The 13,917-nt window shown below is 45.2% G+C and overlaps 2 protein-coding genes across 3 annotated transcripts in view; one reads left to right on the forward strand and one right to left on the reverse strand.

Annotated features, from left to right (window-relative positions):
• The window catches only part of ATP6V1A (ATPase H+ transporting V1 subunit A), a 29,099-nt gene extending 21,382 nt beyond the window's left edge, over positions 1–7,717 (forward strand). For both annotated transcript variants that reach the window (XM_027681293.1, XM_027681291.1), the window contains exons 12-15: positions 467–670; positions 2,059–2,153; positions 3,332–3,503; positions 5,419–7,717. In XM_027681293.1, the coding sequence (XP_027537094.1) occupies positions 467–670; positions 2,059–2,153; positions 3,332–3,503; positions 5,419–5,511 (564 nt within the window). In that variant the 3' untranslated portion in view covers positions 5,512–7,717. The remainder of the gene's footprint in view (positions 1–466; positions 671–2,058; positions 2,154–3,331; positions 3,504–5,418) is intronic.
• A 955-nt stretch (positions 7,718–8,672) lies between these two features.
• Positions 8,673–12,568, reverse strand: DUSP12 (dual specificity phosphatase 12). The gene is made up of 6 exons (XM_027681581.1): positions 12,276–12,568; positions 12,081–12,194; positions 11,883–12,001; positions 10,840–10,936; positions 9,891–10,077; positions 8,673–9,376 (listed from the first exon to the last, which is right to left on the reverse strand). The coding sequence occupies exons 1-6, from the start codon at positions 12,557–12,559 to the stop codon at positions 9,215–9,217; spliced, it is 963 nt and encodes a 320-aa protein (XP_027537382.1). The 5' UTR covers positions 12,560–12,568; the 3' UTR covers positions 8,673–9,214.
• Positions 12,569–13,917: the final 1,349 nt, after the last annotated feature.

The raw sequence follows: 13,917 nt of genomic DNA on the forward strand, positions 1-13,917 counted from the left end.
CAGATGTGTCTCTCAGCTGAGATAGAAAGCAAGCCATTCTTAATACAGGTGCACTGAAACCACAAAATATCCTCAGAGAAGCTGACGGGGAGATGAATGTCTTGCAACTGTTTGCAGTCCTGTTTTGGGAAAATCAGTTACATCTAATAGGTCTCCGCTTTAATTACATGCCATCATCGACGGTGTTTTTGATGTGGTTGACTACTCCCTCACGAGCAGTCTCGAGAAAGTCTGAACTCAGCTGAAAAGATGCACTCATTTTTGAGAAGAGTATTTGAAAGTCACTGCTATAGTTAAATTAACATAAGGCAGGTTTGCTTTTTCTCTCTTGGGCTTTCATTTGTGATAGCTTTTGCCATGTTGTGTTCGCTCAGACTTGCTTTCTGTATTTTTTTTTTAATTGCCTTTAATTACTTTGGTTCACTTTTGATTTGGAACACTGATTGATCTTTCTGGCTTCTGACAGGTTTTCTGGGGCCTGGATAAGAAGCTGGCACAACGCAAGCACTTCCCGTCCGTCAACTGGCTGATCAGTTACAGCAAATACACACGTGCCCTGGACGAGTACTACGACAAGCATTTCACAGAGTTTGTCCCTCTCAGGACAAAGGCCAAAGAGATCCTACAGGAGGAAGAGGACCTTGCAGAGATTGTGCAGCTTGTGGGGAAGGTGAGTAAGCAGCTGTGAGGAAATGTGGTGTCTGTGAGCCATCCTCCATTTTCTTACGGCTAGCACAGGCTTTTGACCATGTCTTAGACCAGACCCTATGGATACTGCATAGTGTGAAAAAGCCACTGGGAGATTGTCACTCTCCTGCCTCAAACTATGTTTTATTCCAGCTTTATTACGTGTTGTTTGTCTTTTAATGGAAAATACTTTTTTTAGATTTGCTAAACCTTGGCTTGATGATACTTTTCTTTTGTAAATTCTCGCTTAAATTCACTTACTTCAGTGTTCTAGTGTAGCTGAAATGCTCTCTCTGTTCATGGATATTCTAGCCCAACCAAGATGAGGCCTTTCACCAGATCTTGCCTAGTAGAGTTCTCTTCTCTAAATGTGTCTTTGAAGAAAAGGAAATGGGGTCATAGGCCCTTCTGCAGTTTTCTATTTACAGAACCATGTTCTAAAAGACCAGTTTACAGAGCAGGGTAGAATTGATTCCTTGGTGTGGAAGGGATATTGATAAGCCAGTCTTGTGACTAGGCATTTATTCCCATGATAGAAGTGTTGGAAGTGGTGATTCTCAGAGATGTTGTCTTTGACAGTTTCTTTTGGTCTAGGCTTGGCTAAAAACTGCAACAAACCTTTAGAAAGGGGGAATTGTGGAAAAACAGTTAGATACTTTTTTCTTTTTTTTTTATCTCAGAATTCTGTTAGTCTCCTTGTGAAATAAGGTCTAAACTTCCTGTCTAGAAAGCAAGCTGGGGTACTTAAAACTCGATTGGCCCAGTTTAGCTGAAGGACGATGAAGGTGGAGAAACGTGACCTGTGATGCCAAGAGCAACAGTGTGCAGCAGGGTTGTGGCTGTCCTGTGTTGTATGACAGGCATTGTCATCAACTCCTTTTCTTTCCTTGAATGCCAGACAAGAAAAGGCCATTGGTGACTGTGCAGGCTAGTACAAATCCTTAATATTACTTCTTGATCTAGCATGCTGAGATCTAGTTTTTCTTCCATAGGGATTGAGGAAGGTAAGAATGAATTTATCTCTTTACATAGGAAGGTGATGTTTCAACATATCTCATAGCAAAGCCATGTAAACCTTCTGTGTCTGGTGGCTTTTCCATTATCTTAAAGGAAACTTTCTTTCCATTGTTTCTCATCAGGTAAAATTAAAGCAGAATTACTGAATGTTTGGCCCATCTTAATTTCGCCAATCAGTTAACTCGGCTGTTCTATAGCAGGGAGTGAGAAATACCCAAAAGACATAGTTTTGCTTGATGCCTTCTTAAGAGGGTGCAAAGGACACAGGTACTGAAAGATAGCTCTTCTTGGCCAGGACATACTGTGTCTTCATGGACTTGAGTACTAAACTAACTGTTTACCTTACTTTTCTAGGCTTCCTTGGCAGAAACGGATAAAATTACCTTGGAGGTTGCCAAGCTGATAAAAGATGACTTTTTGCAACAGAATGGTTATACACCTTATGACAGGTGAGATCTGACTGGGCACTGTGCCCTCTTAGTCCTGTGCAGTCTGGACTTAGACAGTTATTTTACTTGCAAACTGACCAGTGCTGAAATGAATGTTACTCTCTGTAAAGAAATGGAAGAACTGTGCTTAGGCAGGCCATCGAACGATGCATTCACATTGTCTTGCCCAAGGCATGCAGACCTCTACTGAATGCACTACACACCATTTGGGGTTCTCATCTATTGTTCAGTTAGCCAATGTTTCTGCAATGTCTCTCTTCTGAGGAGGACAGGACTGCTTAATTTCAAAGACAACATCCAAAGTTGTCCTGTTTGTTCCATCAATGCATAGGGGACTGCAAGAGTCTGCTTTCAGTTACTATTGCATAATTCTTGAGTAAGTTTGAGCTATCAAAAGAAACTTACTCTTATCTTTTTCTGTAGTGTAGTGCTTATTATTCCAGTCTGTTTTTCTTCTTTCCATGCTATCCTTGTGTTTTCACAGCCTGGCAAGGGGTCTTTTTGTACTTCATCTCACTCCCCAGCTCAGGTAGATCGGGAAGTCCCGAGTACTTTTATCACTAAGAATGTAGACATACATCATTTTGTAATGGTGTGTGCCTTTGATCAGGTTACTAGGGCAGGTGTGCGTGTGTGCAATAGGGAAGTACAGGAAGTAGCACATAAATAATAATGAGGTGCCTTTCATGGCAATCATCTACCCATTAAAAACAGAGCTTTTTGCATGTGAAGTGCTTGTTATAGAAACACTCCCTTTCCTGTGAGCAAAGAAACCTGCAGAGCTGTCAAGTTATTCTAGGCTGTTAGGAAGAAGCCTGCTCCCTTGATGGACAAAACTGGAAGAAGGAATTCCAATGGCTGCTCAGTTGTTTTCCTTTCCTTGTTAGCATTGGCACAGTCTGAAATGTGAGACTTCAAGAGCAGTGGTTCCTGCTTTCTCCTGTTTTGCCCAGTGTTTGGGTGCTACTTCAGAAACCTCACTTCAAGATGATTGGCCTTGGCCTGTTTAAAAATATGGGACCTATCTGAGGCAGCTCCTCTCCTTTGACACTATATATTAAAAATACCAGGAGTAAAGCAGGCTAGTACTCTTGCTGTCAGGTGAGAATGCAGAGGAGCAAAGACTAGTCCTGTTAACTGTTCCGAGATGCCTGATGGGTCCTCTTCTTTTCCATCAGGTTCTGCCCCTTCTATAAAACAGTGGGAATGCTTTCCAATATGATTGCATTTTATGACATGGCACGCCGTGCTGTAGAAACCACAGCTCAGAGCGACAATAAGATCACGTGGTCCATCATCCGAGAGAACATGAGCGAAATCCTCTACAGACTTACCTCCATGAAGTTCAAGGTATGTTTGTAAGGAAGTGGGCTGCTCTGCTTTCTAGGAGCTTCCAGGGCCTCTGAAAGGCTGTGGTTCAATGGTGATGGTCCAAGACCTTAGATAAAGGTCTGTGAACAAAGACTCTTTGCCATCATTTGAATACACTAAAGAGTTGTTTGTGGGTACAGGAACAGTTGGTACAGAAATCTGGTCTGGTGGTGCTGCTTGCACAGCCTTGGCAACCCCACCTTCAGCATCCTCTTTTATGTTACATATAGTAATGGTAACAGTACAAGCTTTGGGGTTTTTAAGATAAAATTCTGTAAAAATATATAACATGTTTTAAGGAGACTATTATCAGATAAAAGCAGCCTGAATTTTAAATCCAGGAATGTGCTAAAAAGTGAATGATAGAAATGTTAAACAAGCTATTTTAAATGGAAGTTAAGGAAAGAAATGCTAGTCTCCTGCAATAATACATGATGTGCCCTGTGTTTGGCTTCAGGACTGAAGGCAGGCAACTAGGAGGAGAGAAAGGGAGGAGTAACTTCAACATGGGCTAAAGAGAAAACAAGTGGATTGGAGCACCTGCTCTGGGTAACTTCAGTAGCATTGTTTTAGGGTACAGCTTTCCTAAAACTCTTCCAGAGCATGCTGGTGTAGCAATTACTGGTAGGACAGTAGTAACTTGTGATATTGGCTGATGTCAAAGTAGCTAAGAAATATCATCTATGCTTACTCTGTTATAACTCGCATAAGTCAGTATTGCAAATCTTTCAAGAACAAGTACCTTAGGATAAAATTGTTTAGAATTAAGTGTTCTGGCACGCCAGTCTTCCTGCAGGGTACTGGCTTGTTTCTGCAGTAGGCAGATCCCTGGAATATATTCTCAAAGCATCAAGAACATAACAAGATACACTTGGGGACATGAACTTCTTTGAGAGCTGGTTAGGTAGAGATAGGGGAATTAAAACACTCTACAAACCCTGGCCACCAGCAGCCATCTGGCACACAGCAGAGTGCTGGGCAGCATGGCTGAGAAAGTGACCCAGAGGGTGAATATATGATAAGTGGAGCTGGCCCTTTAATAGTTATGAAAGGAAAATTATATTCCCTGGATAAGTCTAAAAGGTATGAGAGTTTAGATGTTCTGTATCTGGCGATCTGGGTACTTTAGAGAGTCAATTTAAGAAGTAGTGCATCCACACATGTAAGTCCTCTGTGTTTCCCAAGAGATGCACTGGTCCAGAGGAACTTATCACTTGAGAGGGTAATGGTGAAGACACTGAACAGATTTCAAAGCCTGGCAGTTAATGCTTCTTGAAGACAAAACTTTGCATCCTCAGAGCAAAGCTGATTGTTGCATTTTTTGCCTTTGTCTTTCATGAAAAGTATTCTGAGAAAATGAAGCTGTACAAAGATAGTTTTGAGCTTCTTATGATTACATGATAGATTTTAATTTTGAACCAACCAACCTCTGAGTGATGGCAGAGTAACTCTTGCACTTATTGGGGATGCACCCCTAAGAAAGTACAGCAGAGCATTTGAGTCACAAAGATCCTCACTGTATTTGGTGTGGGGATAGGAGCTGGTATTAATCACTGCAGCTCTTGAATCACACAGCATTAACAAAGACCCTCAGTATTACTGATTCCTCTCCAAATCAGTTGCTTTTCAATGCAGTAACCACTGCTCACAAAAAAAAAAATTTCTGTCCAATATCCATTCTGTCTGCTTACTGAATGTGGGAAGAGAATGAGATTTAAACCTTGTGTTTAAATCTTGTGAGACAGATGGGAGCAAAGACAGAGCTACAATGCTTGCTCTGCAGTTAGCAAGTGTTAATCCCGAGGTCGAGAGGTTACAGCACTGGCAAAGCGGGGTTGTCTTAAGTACACAAGGCTTTTCCTGACTGACCTGTTTATTTGCTGTGTTCTTTCAGGACCCTGTCAAAGACGGTGAAACAAAAATCAAGGCGGACTATGCTCAGCTGTTTGAGGATATGCAGAATGCATTTCGCAGTCTGGAAGACTAGACTCGACCTCTGTGACCACTCCACTTTGTCCTCTCAGTTCCTCATCTCAGCTCCTCTGCTTCCCTACCTTACAAGAATGATGCAACAGTACTTGAGTTGATAAATTACCCTATGTTTTCCCTGTTCATACTCAGAGAGTGTCTTTACAAAACATTCCTCTTAGTTTGTATTTGGCATTGCTTTGTGTGTCTGAAATGGTGAGTGATGTGTGAATGAGTCTGGTTGAGTGAGGAAATGCTGTTGTACACTTCTAGGGTGGGAAAAATCTAACCTTTCCTCTCCCAGCTCTCTTGGTAACCAGTCTTTCATCTTGGGATGGAACCAGTTGAGCTGTACTGGCAGAGGAGGTGTAGGTCTTCATGCAGCCATGCGGTACATTGCGAGCTGGCAGTGGTAAGGGCATTTACACCTGGCACTTTGCTAAGTGACTATCAGATGTAGAACTCCCTGTTCTCAAACAGAATTTTTGACCATACTCTGATGACATGTCGATCAACCAAAAATTCTTCACTACTCTGTAACTTCTCTCAGTTGAGTCTGTTGGTATTGAAATGTGGTGGTAGTTGTGGTTCTCCCCAAGAAGGGACTAACTAGAAGACGAGCACATACAAGCGACCAGTATAATTTTGTGCACTGGAGAAATACAATTTTATCTTCCTACTTAGTGCAGATAGTACTGTTGGACTTGGAATCAGCTAAAATCAAAGCCATAGGTGCTTAGCTTCCAGCAGGATTTTACCTTCTTGGCTCCCACTCACCCCATAAAACTTCATGACACTCAGCTGCTGTAGTTTGTGAAGCTTGTGACTGCTGCCATGTACTGCAGGACGCAGATGGCAAGTCACGGTGATGCCACATGTGTGGACCAGAACGCAGTCCTTCCTTGGTGATGCTCTGTCTGCCAGTGCAGCTGCCCCCCCAGTGCAATGCCTGGGTCATGCCAAGGAAAGGAAAGCACGTGCTTAGCCTTCCTCCTCCACCTGTGCTCACAGGGCCTGATGGGTGGTGGCACAGAAGGTCCCCAGTTCCTGTGTAAGAGGAATGTATGATGCTAAACTGGGGATGGGGGATGAACAGGGGAAGGTTGACGAGTACAAAATGTATTTACTCCTGCCTTGTTGATTACGATGCAAGAGAAACCAGTGACTCTGGTCTTCTGCTCTGTGCTCTGGAAGCACTGTCAAGCAGCTGAAAACTGCTGTCTCTTGAGCTTGTTTTTTGGCAAAATTAGAATGAGGTGAGGAATGAGCAGAGGACAGCCTTTCTGTCAAAGTCCCTGAGCCCAGCACTCATCCCATTGCTGTAGAGCGAGAGAGAGAAATGCTGGCATCCTCTCCAGTCTCTCCCTCTTGCTCGTGTCAGGTGGCATCCAGTGCTACTTGGCTGTGCAGCACCCTGTGCCCAGCTGGGTTCCAGCTGCCATCTGCTGCTTTGTTACAGTCCCGAGACAGTACCTGTTGTTGGTGACACTGTGCCTCCATACATGTTCAATTCTGCACTGAAGTATTTCCACCGGCCGCCAGCTTTGAACAGTAGTGACGCAAAGGGATCTTGTGCTATGGACCAAATGCTGCCACTTCCATTATGGTATCAACCCACTGTTTGTCAGGGGAGAGCCCAGCTGAAACTTAAAGGGATTAACTGTTTTTGGTTCTCCCAAAAGAAACTGCTCCTCCAGCTGATGTTCTGGTAGTGAACGCTTAAGTTTACAGCTCACTAAACTTTTGGTGTATGCTGCTTATTTTATCAATGAGCATGTGTGAATGAGTGGTCACCATCCAAGCCCTTGCTGGGCTCCTCATCATTTGTACCCTTCACCACTGTACAATGTAGCATTTCATGCTAGAAACCAGATGTTCTTATCTCTTTAAATAGAAGATGTTATAAACTTTACAGAAGATGTCTGAGATAATGCAGTTCTAATATTTATTGTGCTGTACCTGGCCCTGAAGTGTGACCAGTTCAAACAGTTTCATATATATTTTTGTCTTTTTTGTTTTGTGTCTGTTTTCAGTGTTGAGATTCTGATGTTCACTGTGTCCTGCAAGTCTTCCCTCCACAGCTGTGGGAGGAATTACAAGATGGGCAGAACCCCACCACCTACTTTATCTTGTATATTTCATAATGTATGTTGCTGGAAATTGTGTAAAAAAAATAAATTTAAAAAAATTGTTGAAGTCAATGAAAATAAAATTGATTTAAAGTAGGTCTTATTTGTCCTGTTTTCTTATGTCAAACCAAACCTGTGCCACAGTGGTGTACGTAGCAGACCATCAGGAAAGCTCACAGCTTGCTTAAAAAAATTACTTCATCAGTTTAGGGATTTCTCTAAACCTTTAAGCAGCAGTGGGGCAGGGATGCTTTACTTCAGTTCTCCCATTCCAGTACAGCTTGCAGAATCACAGAAGTATGAGGGTGGGAAGGGACCTCTGGAGATCTAGTCCAACCCCCCTGCTGAGGCAGGATCACCTAGAGCAGGTGACACAGAAACTCATCCAGGTGGGTTTTGAATGTCTCCAGAGAGGGAGCCTCCGCAGCCTCCCTGAGCAGCCCGTTCCAGTGCTCTGCCACCCTTCATGTGGCAATTTATTCCTCATATTGAGATGGAACTTCCTGTGTTTTAGTTTATGGCCATTGCTCCTCATCCTGTCACTGGAAACCACTGAGACTGGCACTGTCTTCTTGGCACCACCACTATTTATATGCAGTGATGAGATTCCCTCTCAGTCTTCTCTAAACAGGCCTGCAGTCTCTCCTCATAAGACAAATGCTCCGAACCTTTAATCATCTTTACAGCCCTCCACTGGACCCTCTCCAGTAGCTCCTTGTCTTTATTGTACTGAGGAGCCCAGAACTGGACACAGTACTCCAGATGCGGCCTCACTAGGGGCAAGTAGAGGGGGAGGATCACCTCTCGTGACCTGCTGGCCACACTCTTCCCGATGCACCCCAGGACACTATTTGCCCTCCTCACCACAAGGGCACACTGCTGGCTCATGGTCAACTTGGTCAACACCAAGACTCCCAGGTCCTTCTCAGCCGAGCTGCTCTCTAGCAAGGCAGCCCCCAGCCTGTACTGGTACTTGGGGTTATTCCTCCAGGAATCTCCTCAGACATTACATGAAAGAGTTATAATGCAGTAAGTACTCTTGGGGGAGATATTTTTAGAATTACTTTTATTACAATAAAGGTGTAACTGTAAGCTTGCCTTTTGCTGCTAGTACCTGCCATGCATGCTAATGCAACAATTGCAATTGAACCACTTTATGGTACTTTGCTAAGCCTTAAAATTTTTCCCTGCTGCATACCTCATGCTGTGGAATATACCCCCTAAAATATCAGCTGAGTGTTTCAGACAAACCAATTGGAGCTTTGGGATCAGAAGACGAGCAGCACTGCCCCCCACAGCAACACCTTTTAAATAAGGAGTTGAGGCCTTCTGTAAACAGCAACAGATAAATTAAGAATATACTAAAAGCACCACATTTGGGCATTTTTGTACATTGACCACTATGTAACACCTCTTTGAAGAAAGTGTTCTGATATTTTATATAATATATTAAGAGATACAGCAAGCTGAAGGTGTTCAAGTAATTCTACCACCTCACAAAGGGGTAGAAGTCACAAGCTCATTCCTGGCAACCACAGACTAGCCAGTAGTTCTCTGTGGATATGAAGAAATCCATCAAGTGAAGTGATAATTTCAGGTTTTGGCAGTTTGGAAGTTAGCAACTGGCAGCGTCCTCACTTCATCCACTCGGCTTTTGTGGATCTGGAAGGCTGGTGTCACCCAGCGGCCACAGGAACACTGCTCACCCCTCCAGCTGAAGGAGCCCAGCTTCGATGCACATTTGGGACACAGAAGCTGCAAGAAAAACACAGGACTCGGTCTAAGGCACGTGAGATGTAGATCTCGTTAAAAACAGACCAAAAAGGTAGACTGGGATGGCTGTACTGCTGTTTAGCCCTGGGGTGTAGCAGGCAGCTGTGCTGGCAGAAGGGATGGTGTGGAAATGCAGCTGCTGGGAACTGGTGTGGTTCCAGGACAGTTTTACCAGTGTCGAGAAAGACTCAGTCAGCCTGAGACCACAATGGGTTTTTTAAGTCCCACAAATGTTTCTCATACTAAAACAAACAGCAGATAAACCCTGTCCAATACCCTGGTGTTCTCAGTCCAACCCAAGCAACAGCTCATTTCCTTGTAAAAGGGTATTTTACATTTAAGAATCTGTCCATAAGCTGCAAAGTTCATGCCAGAAAGGCTGGGAGACCCAGGTCCCTGTGGAGGGGGGCTTTTCTTTCAGGGAACAGACAGAGTGTGCTCTGCCTTTGAAAACAAACAAACAAACAAACAAAAAAAAATAAAGCGCATGCTCCACCTGTCCTTCCATTACTCCAAGCAATGCTGGCTCCATCCACTGCACAGGTTCAATGAAGTAAGAGGTGCACTTTTCATGGCCATTGCCACAAAGCCGTGCAGAGTCCGTTATCCTCTTGTGGGCAAAGGCTGTTGGTCCGCTTCCCTCCATGTGGGACAAAATGCTGGAACTACGGAACAGAGCACGTCTGCCGTCCATGACACAGGGGGGGAAAAAAGAAACAAAATATATGTCACTTTTTAAAATGGAGAAATCTACAGACAATAGAAAACAGGGATATGAACCTCCTGACAGTAAGTAATTACACAGGAGGTTCGACATTTTTAAAAATTAGTGTAGAAGGCTTGCATGCACTGACTCCATTCAAGGTTGCTGTTCAACAAATCTAGGATTTGTGTAGGCTGGGACTCTGTCCCAGAGCTGTATGCTGTCTTTTATATTTTTAAACAATTCCTCTCTAGTAGAACCTAAAATCTACAGTCATACGCTTGAATAAACCTACATCCAGGCCATAGCAGGATTATTCAATTTCCCTTTAAGCAATCCATAAAAAGTAGTTATAATTAACTGAACCCCCAAATCTACCAGAAGTTTCTTCTGGAGAAACCGATTGTCAAAACCCAAACTCTAAGTTAAGGTTTGGGAGCAAAGATTCCATAAAGCTAAGTGGAATCATGCTTGCCTACAGAACATGGCAGGTGAGGCTGCAGCAGTGCTGCATCACAAGTTGCAAAAAGGTTTGCATTTTGTACTTTGATTTGATTTCTTTTTGGCACACACAGTATGGAAACTTAGGCAACAGCTCATCCTTGACTTTACAATAATGACATGCCCATTGATCTACATGGGCTCTTCTTCTCTTGAGTGGATTCCACAATGACATTTTAAGGAGGAATACAAAGTATTTTTCATATATATATATGAATACGTATTTACATATATAAAGTACCTGCATTTCCTGCACCTGTAGAGAACCTCTGTGTTTGGAGTTTGACATATACTGGTTGGATCAACAGCAAAGACTTCTTGGGGCAAGTCTTGAGGTTCTGCAGAGGGGTCAGTAACAAGTTGTGGATCAGATCAAATCAGCCACACTGCATTCCTGGGAACAAGACAGGACTGTGCCTCTGCCCCAGCCCCAGCATGCAGGACCCACCTTTTTCTCTTTCATTTTCCTCTCACCAATTCCAGTAGATTAAGCTAAAAATGAAAGAGCCTCATCTCACCACACTTAAGACTGGGATTTGCTTAATGAAAGAAACTGATATCTAGATTATGGCCTTAACAATGATAACATAGCTGTAATTTGCTTTATTTTATTACTTAAACAAAAAGTAAAGGCAAAGGAGGTGTTGGAACAGTTCTGCCAATGTTTTAGTGCACACAGTACAGAAAGTCAGCTTACAAATGGGAACTGCAAAAGACAATGACACTTAAAGGGTGACAGCACTGTCATGCTGAGTATGCAACACCAATATCTTGCAAGAAAAGCTACAGATTATTATCTTATTATAAAATTACACATATGCACACACATTTATTACAGTTACCCTCTGGCAAATTGAAGTATAAAAGTTGACTTCAGATTTCAACTTCATCTCAAGTTTTGTGTGTTATTTTTAATTTTTTAATCTCATTGACTTCTTTTCTGAGGATGTTGTTTGCTTTGCCAGAGACACAAAAATCACGAAATGTATCAAACTGACCTTTGCCATTTTTGCACTTTGCTAAATTTAGAGCACAGCACCTTACGGATCTTATTTCTCAGGCATCTCTCAAAGGCACATTTTTTCTCCACTGACGCTGGGGCTCTCTAGGGTCAGCACGATGTAAATGCTTGCCTGGCCAACTCCCGGCTCGGCTGCTTTGAGGGCAAAACTCGAAGCCAACCCTCTTTGACACGGCCTTCTGCGTTCATTTCCGGACAGACAGGCCCCACTTTGGAGATTGCCCCAGGCTTCGCTCCGCGCACCCGCCGCTGCTCCCACTCACCGGAGAGCCTCTCGCTGAGCATCTCCAGCCGGTACTGCTTGTAGAGGACGCTGCTGCTGTCCACGGCGCAGCCCATGGCCTCGTACAGCTTCAGCTGCCCCTGGAAACCCGGGTTCACCCTGCGGCGGAGGCGAGAGGAGAGCGGGGTGAGGGGGCGCCGGGCGGGCACGGCGCGGGGGGCGCGGGCAGGGCACCCACTCTGCGTCCGGCTTGGCGGCCCTGACGGCGGCGAGCGCCTCCTCCCAGCCGAGCCCCTGCGTCTTCATCAGGTAGGCGGCGACCACGGCCACGCTGCGGCTCACCCCGGCATGGCTGCAAGGCAAGGGCAGGCCGTCAGCAGCGCGACCCGCGGGCAGCGCTCGGCCCCGCCGCCGCCGCCGCCCCGGAGCTCACCAGCGGACGAGCGCGGCCCCGCCGCCCGCCCGCGCCGCGCCCAGGAACGCGGCGCATTCGTCCAGCCTGCTCAGCAGGTCCGCGCCGGGCTCGTCCCGCGCCCTGACGTGCATGGCCCGCACTCCCGGCACGGCCGGCGGCTCCTCCGCGTCCACCGTCAGCACCGCCACCACCCCTGCCGCCGACAGCGCCTCTGGGCACGAGCACGACTCCGCGCCGCCCACGTAGAGCCCCGGCAACACCGCCACCATCCCGCCGGGAGCCGCCGCCGCCGCCGCCGCCATGGCTACGACGGGCGTGAGGGGAAGCGCCGCCCCCGGCGTGGCGCGGCTGCGGCTGCGCTCCCGGCACCGGGGTCAGGGCGCTGCTTTCATTTTTCCCCGCCAGCATTTAACGACTAACTTCCATAGTAATCCTTACGCGTCTGTGCGTTCCGGTGCAGTTCTCTCCTCCGTCCTTTTCAAAATCAAGGTGTCTCCTACCTCCCCATCTCCTTACAAATCCTCAGAAAACACATATCACAGAGTTCCCACAGAATCACAGAATGGGTCAGGTTGGAAGGGGCACAGTGGGTCATCTGGTGCAACCTCCCTGCTCAAGCAGGGTCATCCTAGAGCACATGGCACAGGATTGCAATCAGGTGGTTCTGGAATATCTCCAGTGAGGGAAACTCCACACCCTCTCTGGTCAGTCTGTTCCAGTCACCTGCACAGTAAAGAAATTGTTCCTCATATTCAGGTGGAACTTCCTGTGCATCATTTTCTGCGCATTGCCTCATGTGCTAGTGGCTGGCAGCACTGAGAAGAGCCTGGCTCCATCCTCTTGGCACTTGGCACACTCCCCCTCCCTTTTTTATGTCATTACAGAATCTCCCAGTATGTTGTTATTAAAATTCCATTATTTTTAAATTAATTTTGTGGGTTTGAGGCCTCCATTTGCTACTGTTAGTGTGTTTTCTCTTGAATTTTTTTTTTTTTTTTTTTTTTTTACTTTGGAGGTGGGGTAGAAACAACTCTTCGACACTCTTAGAGTCGTTTTCTGGTAACTGGTTTCTTCCGAGTGGAGTTGGTGGGCTGCTCTTTCGAGATGAGTGCCTGGATTTTGCTTCACTGCAACTTCCAGTGGGGGTCTGAATAGATAAAAGCAGATCAGAGGTGAGCACCGCAGGAAAACCCAGTGTCTGAACTTCCAATTCTCATTTCTGCTATCCTTACTACTCAGAGAAATCTTGTGATGCCAATGGCAAACGTGGTGTGAAAAGGAGCAGTTATCTGGGAAGCTTATGGAAGCCACATTGGGATCCAGACTTGTGATTGTGAACAGTGGCTTGGAGATTAAAACCAAAGAGCAGGGATGTGAAGAGCCTTCACTTGCTGATCCCTGGCTGCTTTATAGGATGGTAACTGCTAGCAGGATTTCTCCATCTGAGCTGAGTTTGCCTACAGGAAAACAAGTATACGGAAAGTTTGCTGGGAAATATATCAGCTTATTGCTAAGGTCTGTTACATGGTCACATTTATCTAAGTGGGAGGGCAGTCAAAAGGTCACAGCATTTGACTTTAACTCTTTCTAGATGGAGGCTTCTCATTCAGGACTCAAACTTCAAGCACCTTTTTAATGTCACAGGTTTTCCATCCCTGTG

This window comes from Neopelma chrysocephalum, unplaced genomic scaffold, assembly GCF_003984885.1.
Source record: "Neopelma chrysocephalum unplaced genomic scaffold, ASM398488v2 Primary Assembly neopelma1_60, whole genome shotgun sequence".
Taxonomy (NCBI): Eukaryota; Metazoa; Chordata; class Aves; order Passeriformes; family Pipridae; genus Neopelma; species Neopelma chrysocephalum.

What these genes read in the sequence shown, in the direction of transcription:
- DUSP12 (XM_027681581.1), bottom strand. Translation starts at nt 12,559, where the DNA reads ATGGCGGCGGCGGCGGCGGCGGCTCCCGGCGGGATGGTGGCGGTGTTG. An exon ending in GGGGCCGCGCTCGTCCGCTG is followed by an intron (nt 12,195 to 12,275) that starts GTGAGCTCCGGG and finishes CTTGCCTTGCAG; the next exon opens with CCATGCCGGGGTGAGCCGCA. An exon ending in TACAGGTGCAGGAAATGCAG is followed by an intron (nt 10,078 to 10,839) that starts GTACTTTATATA and finishes CATGGACGGCAG; the next exon opens with ACGTGCTCTGTTCCGTAGTT.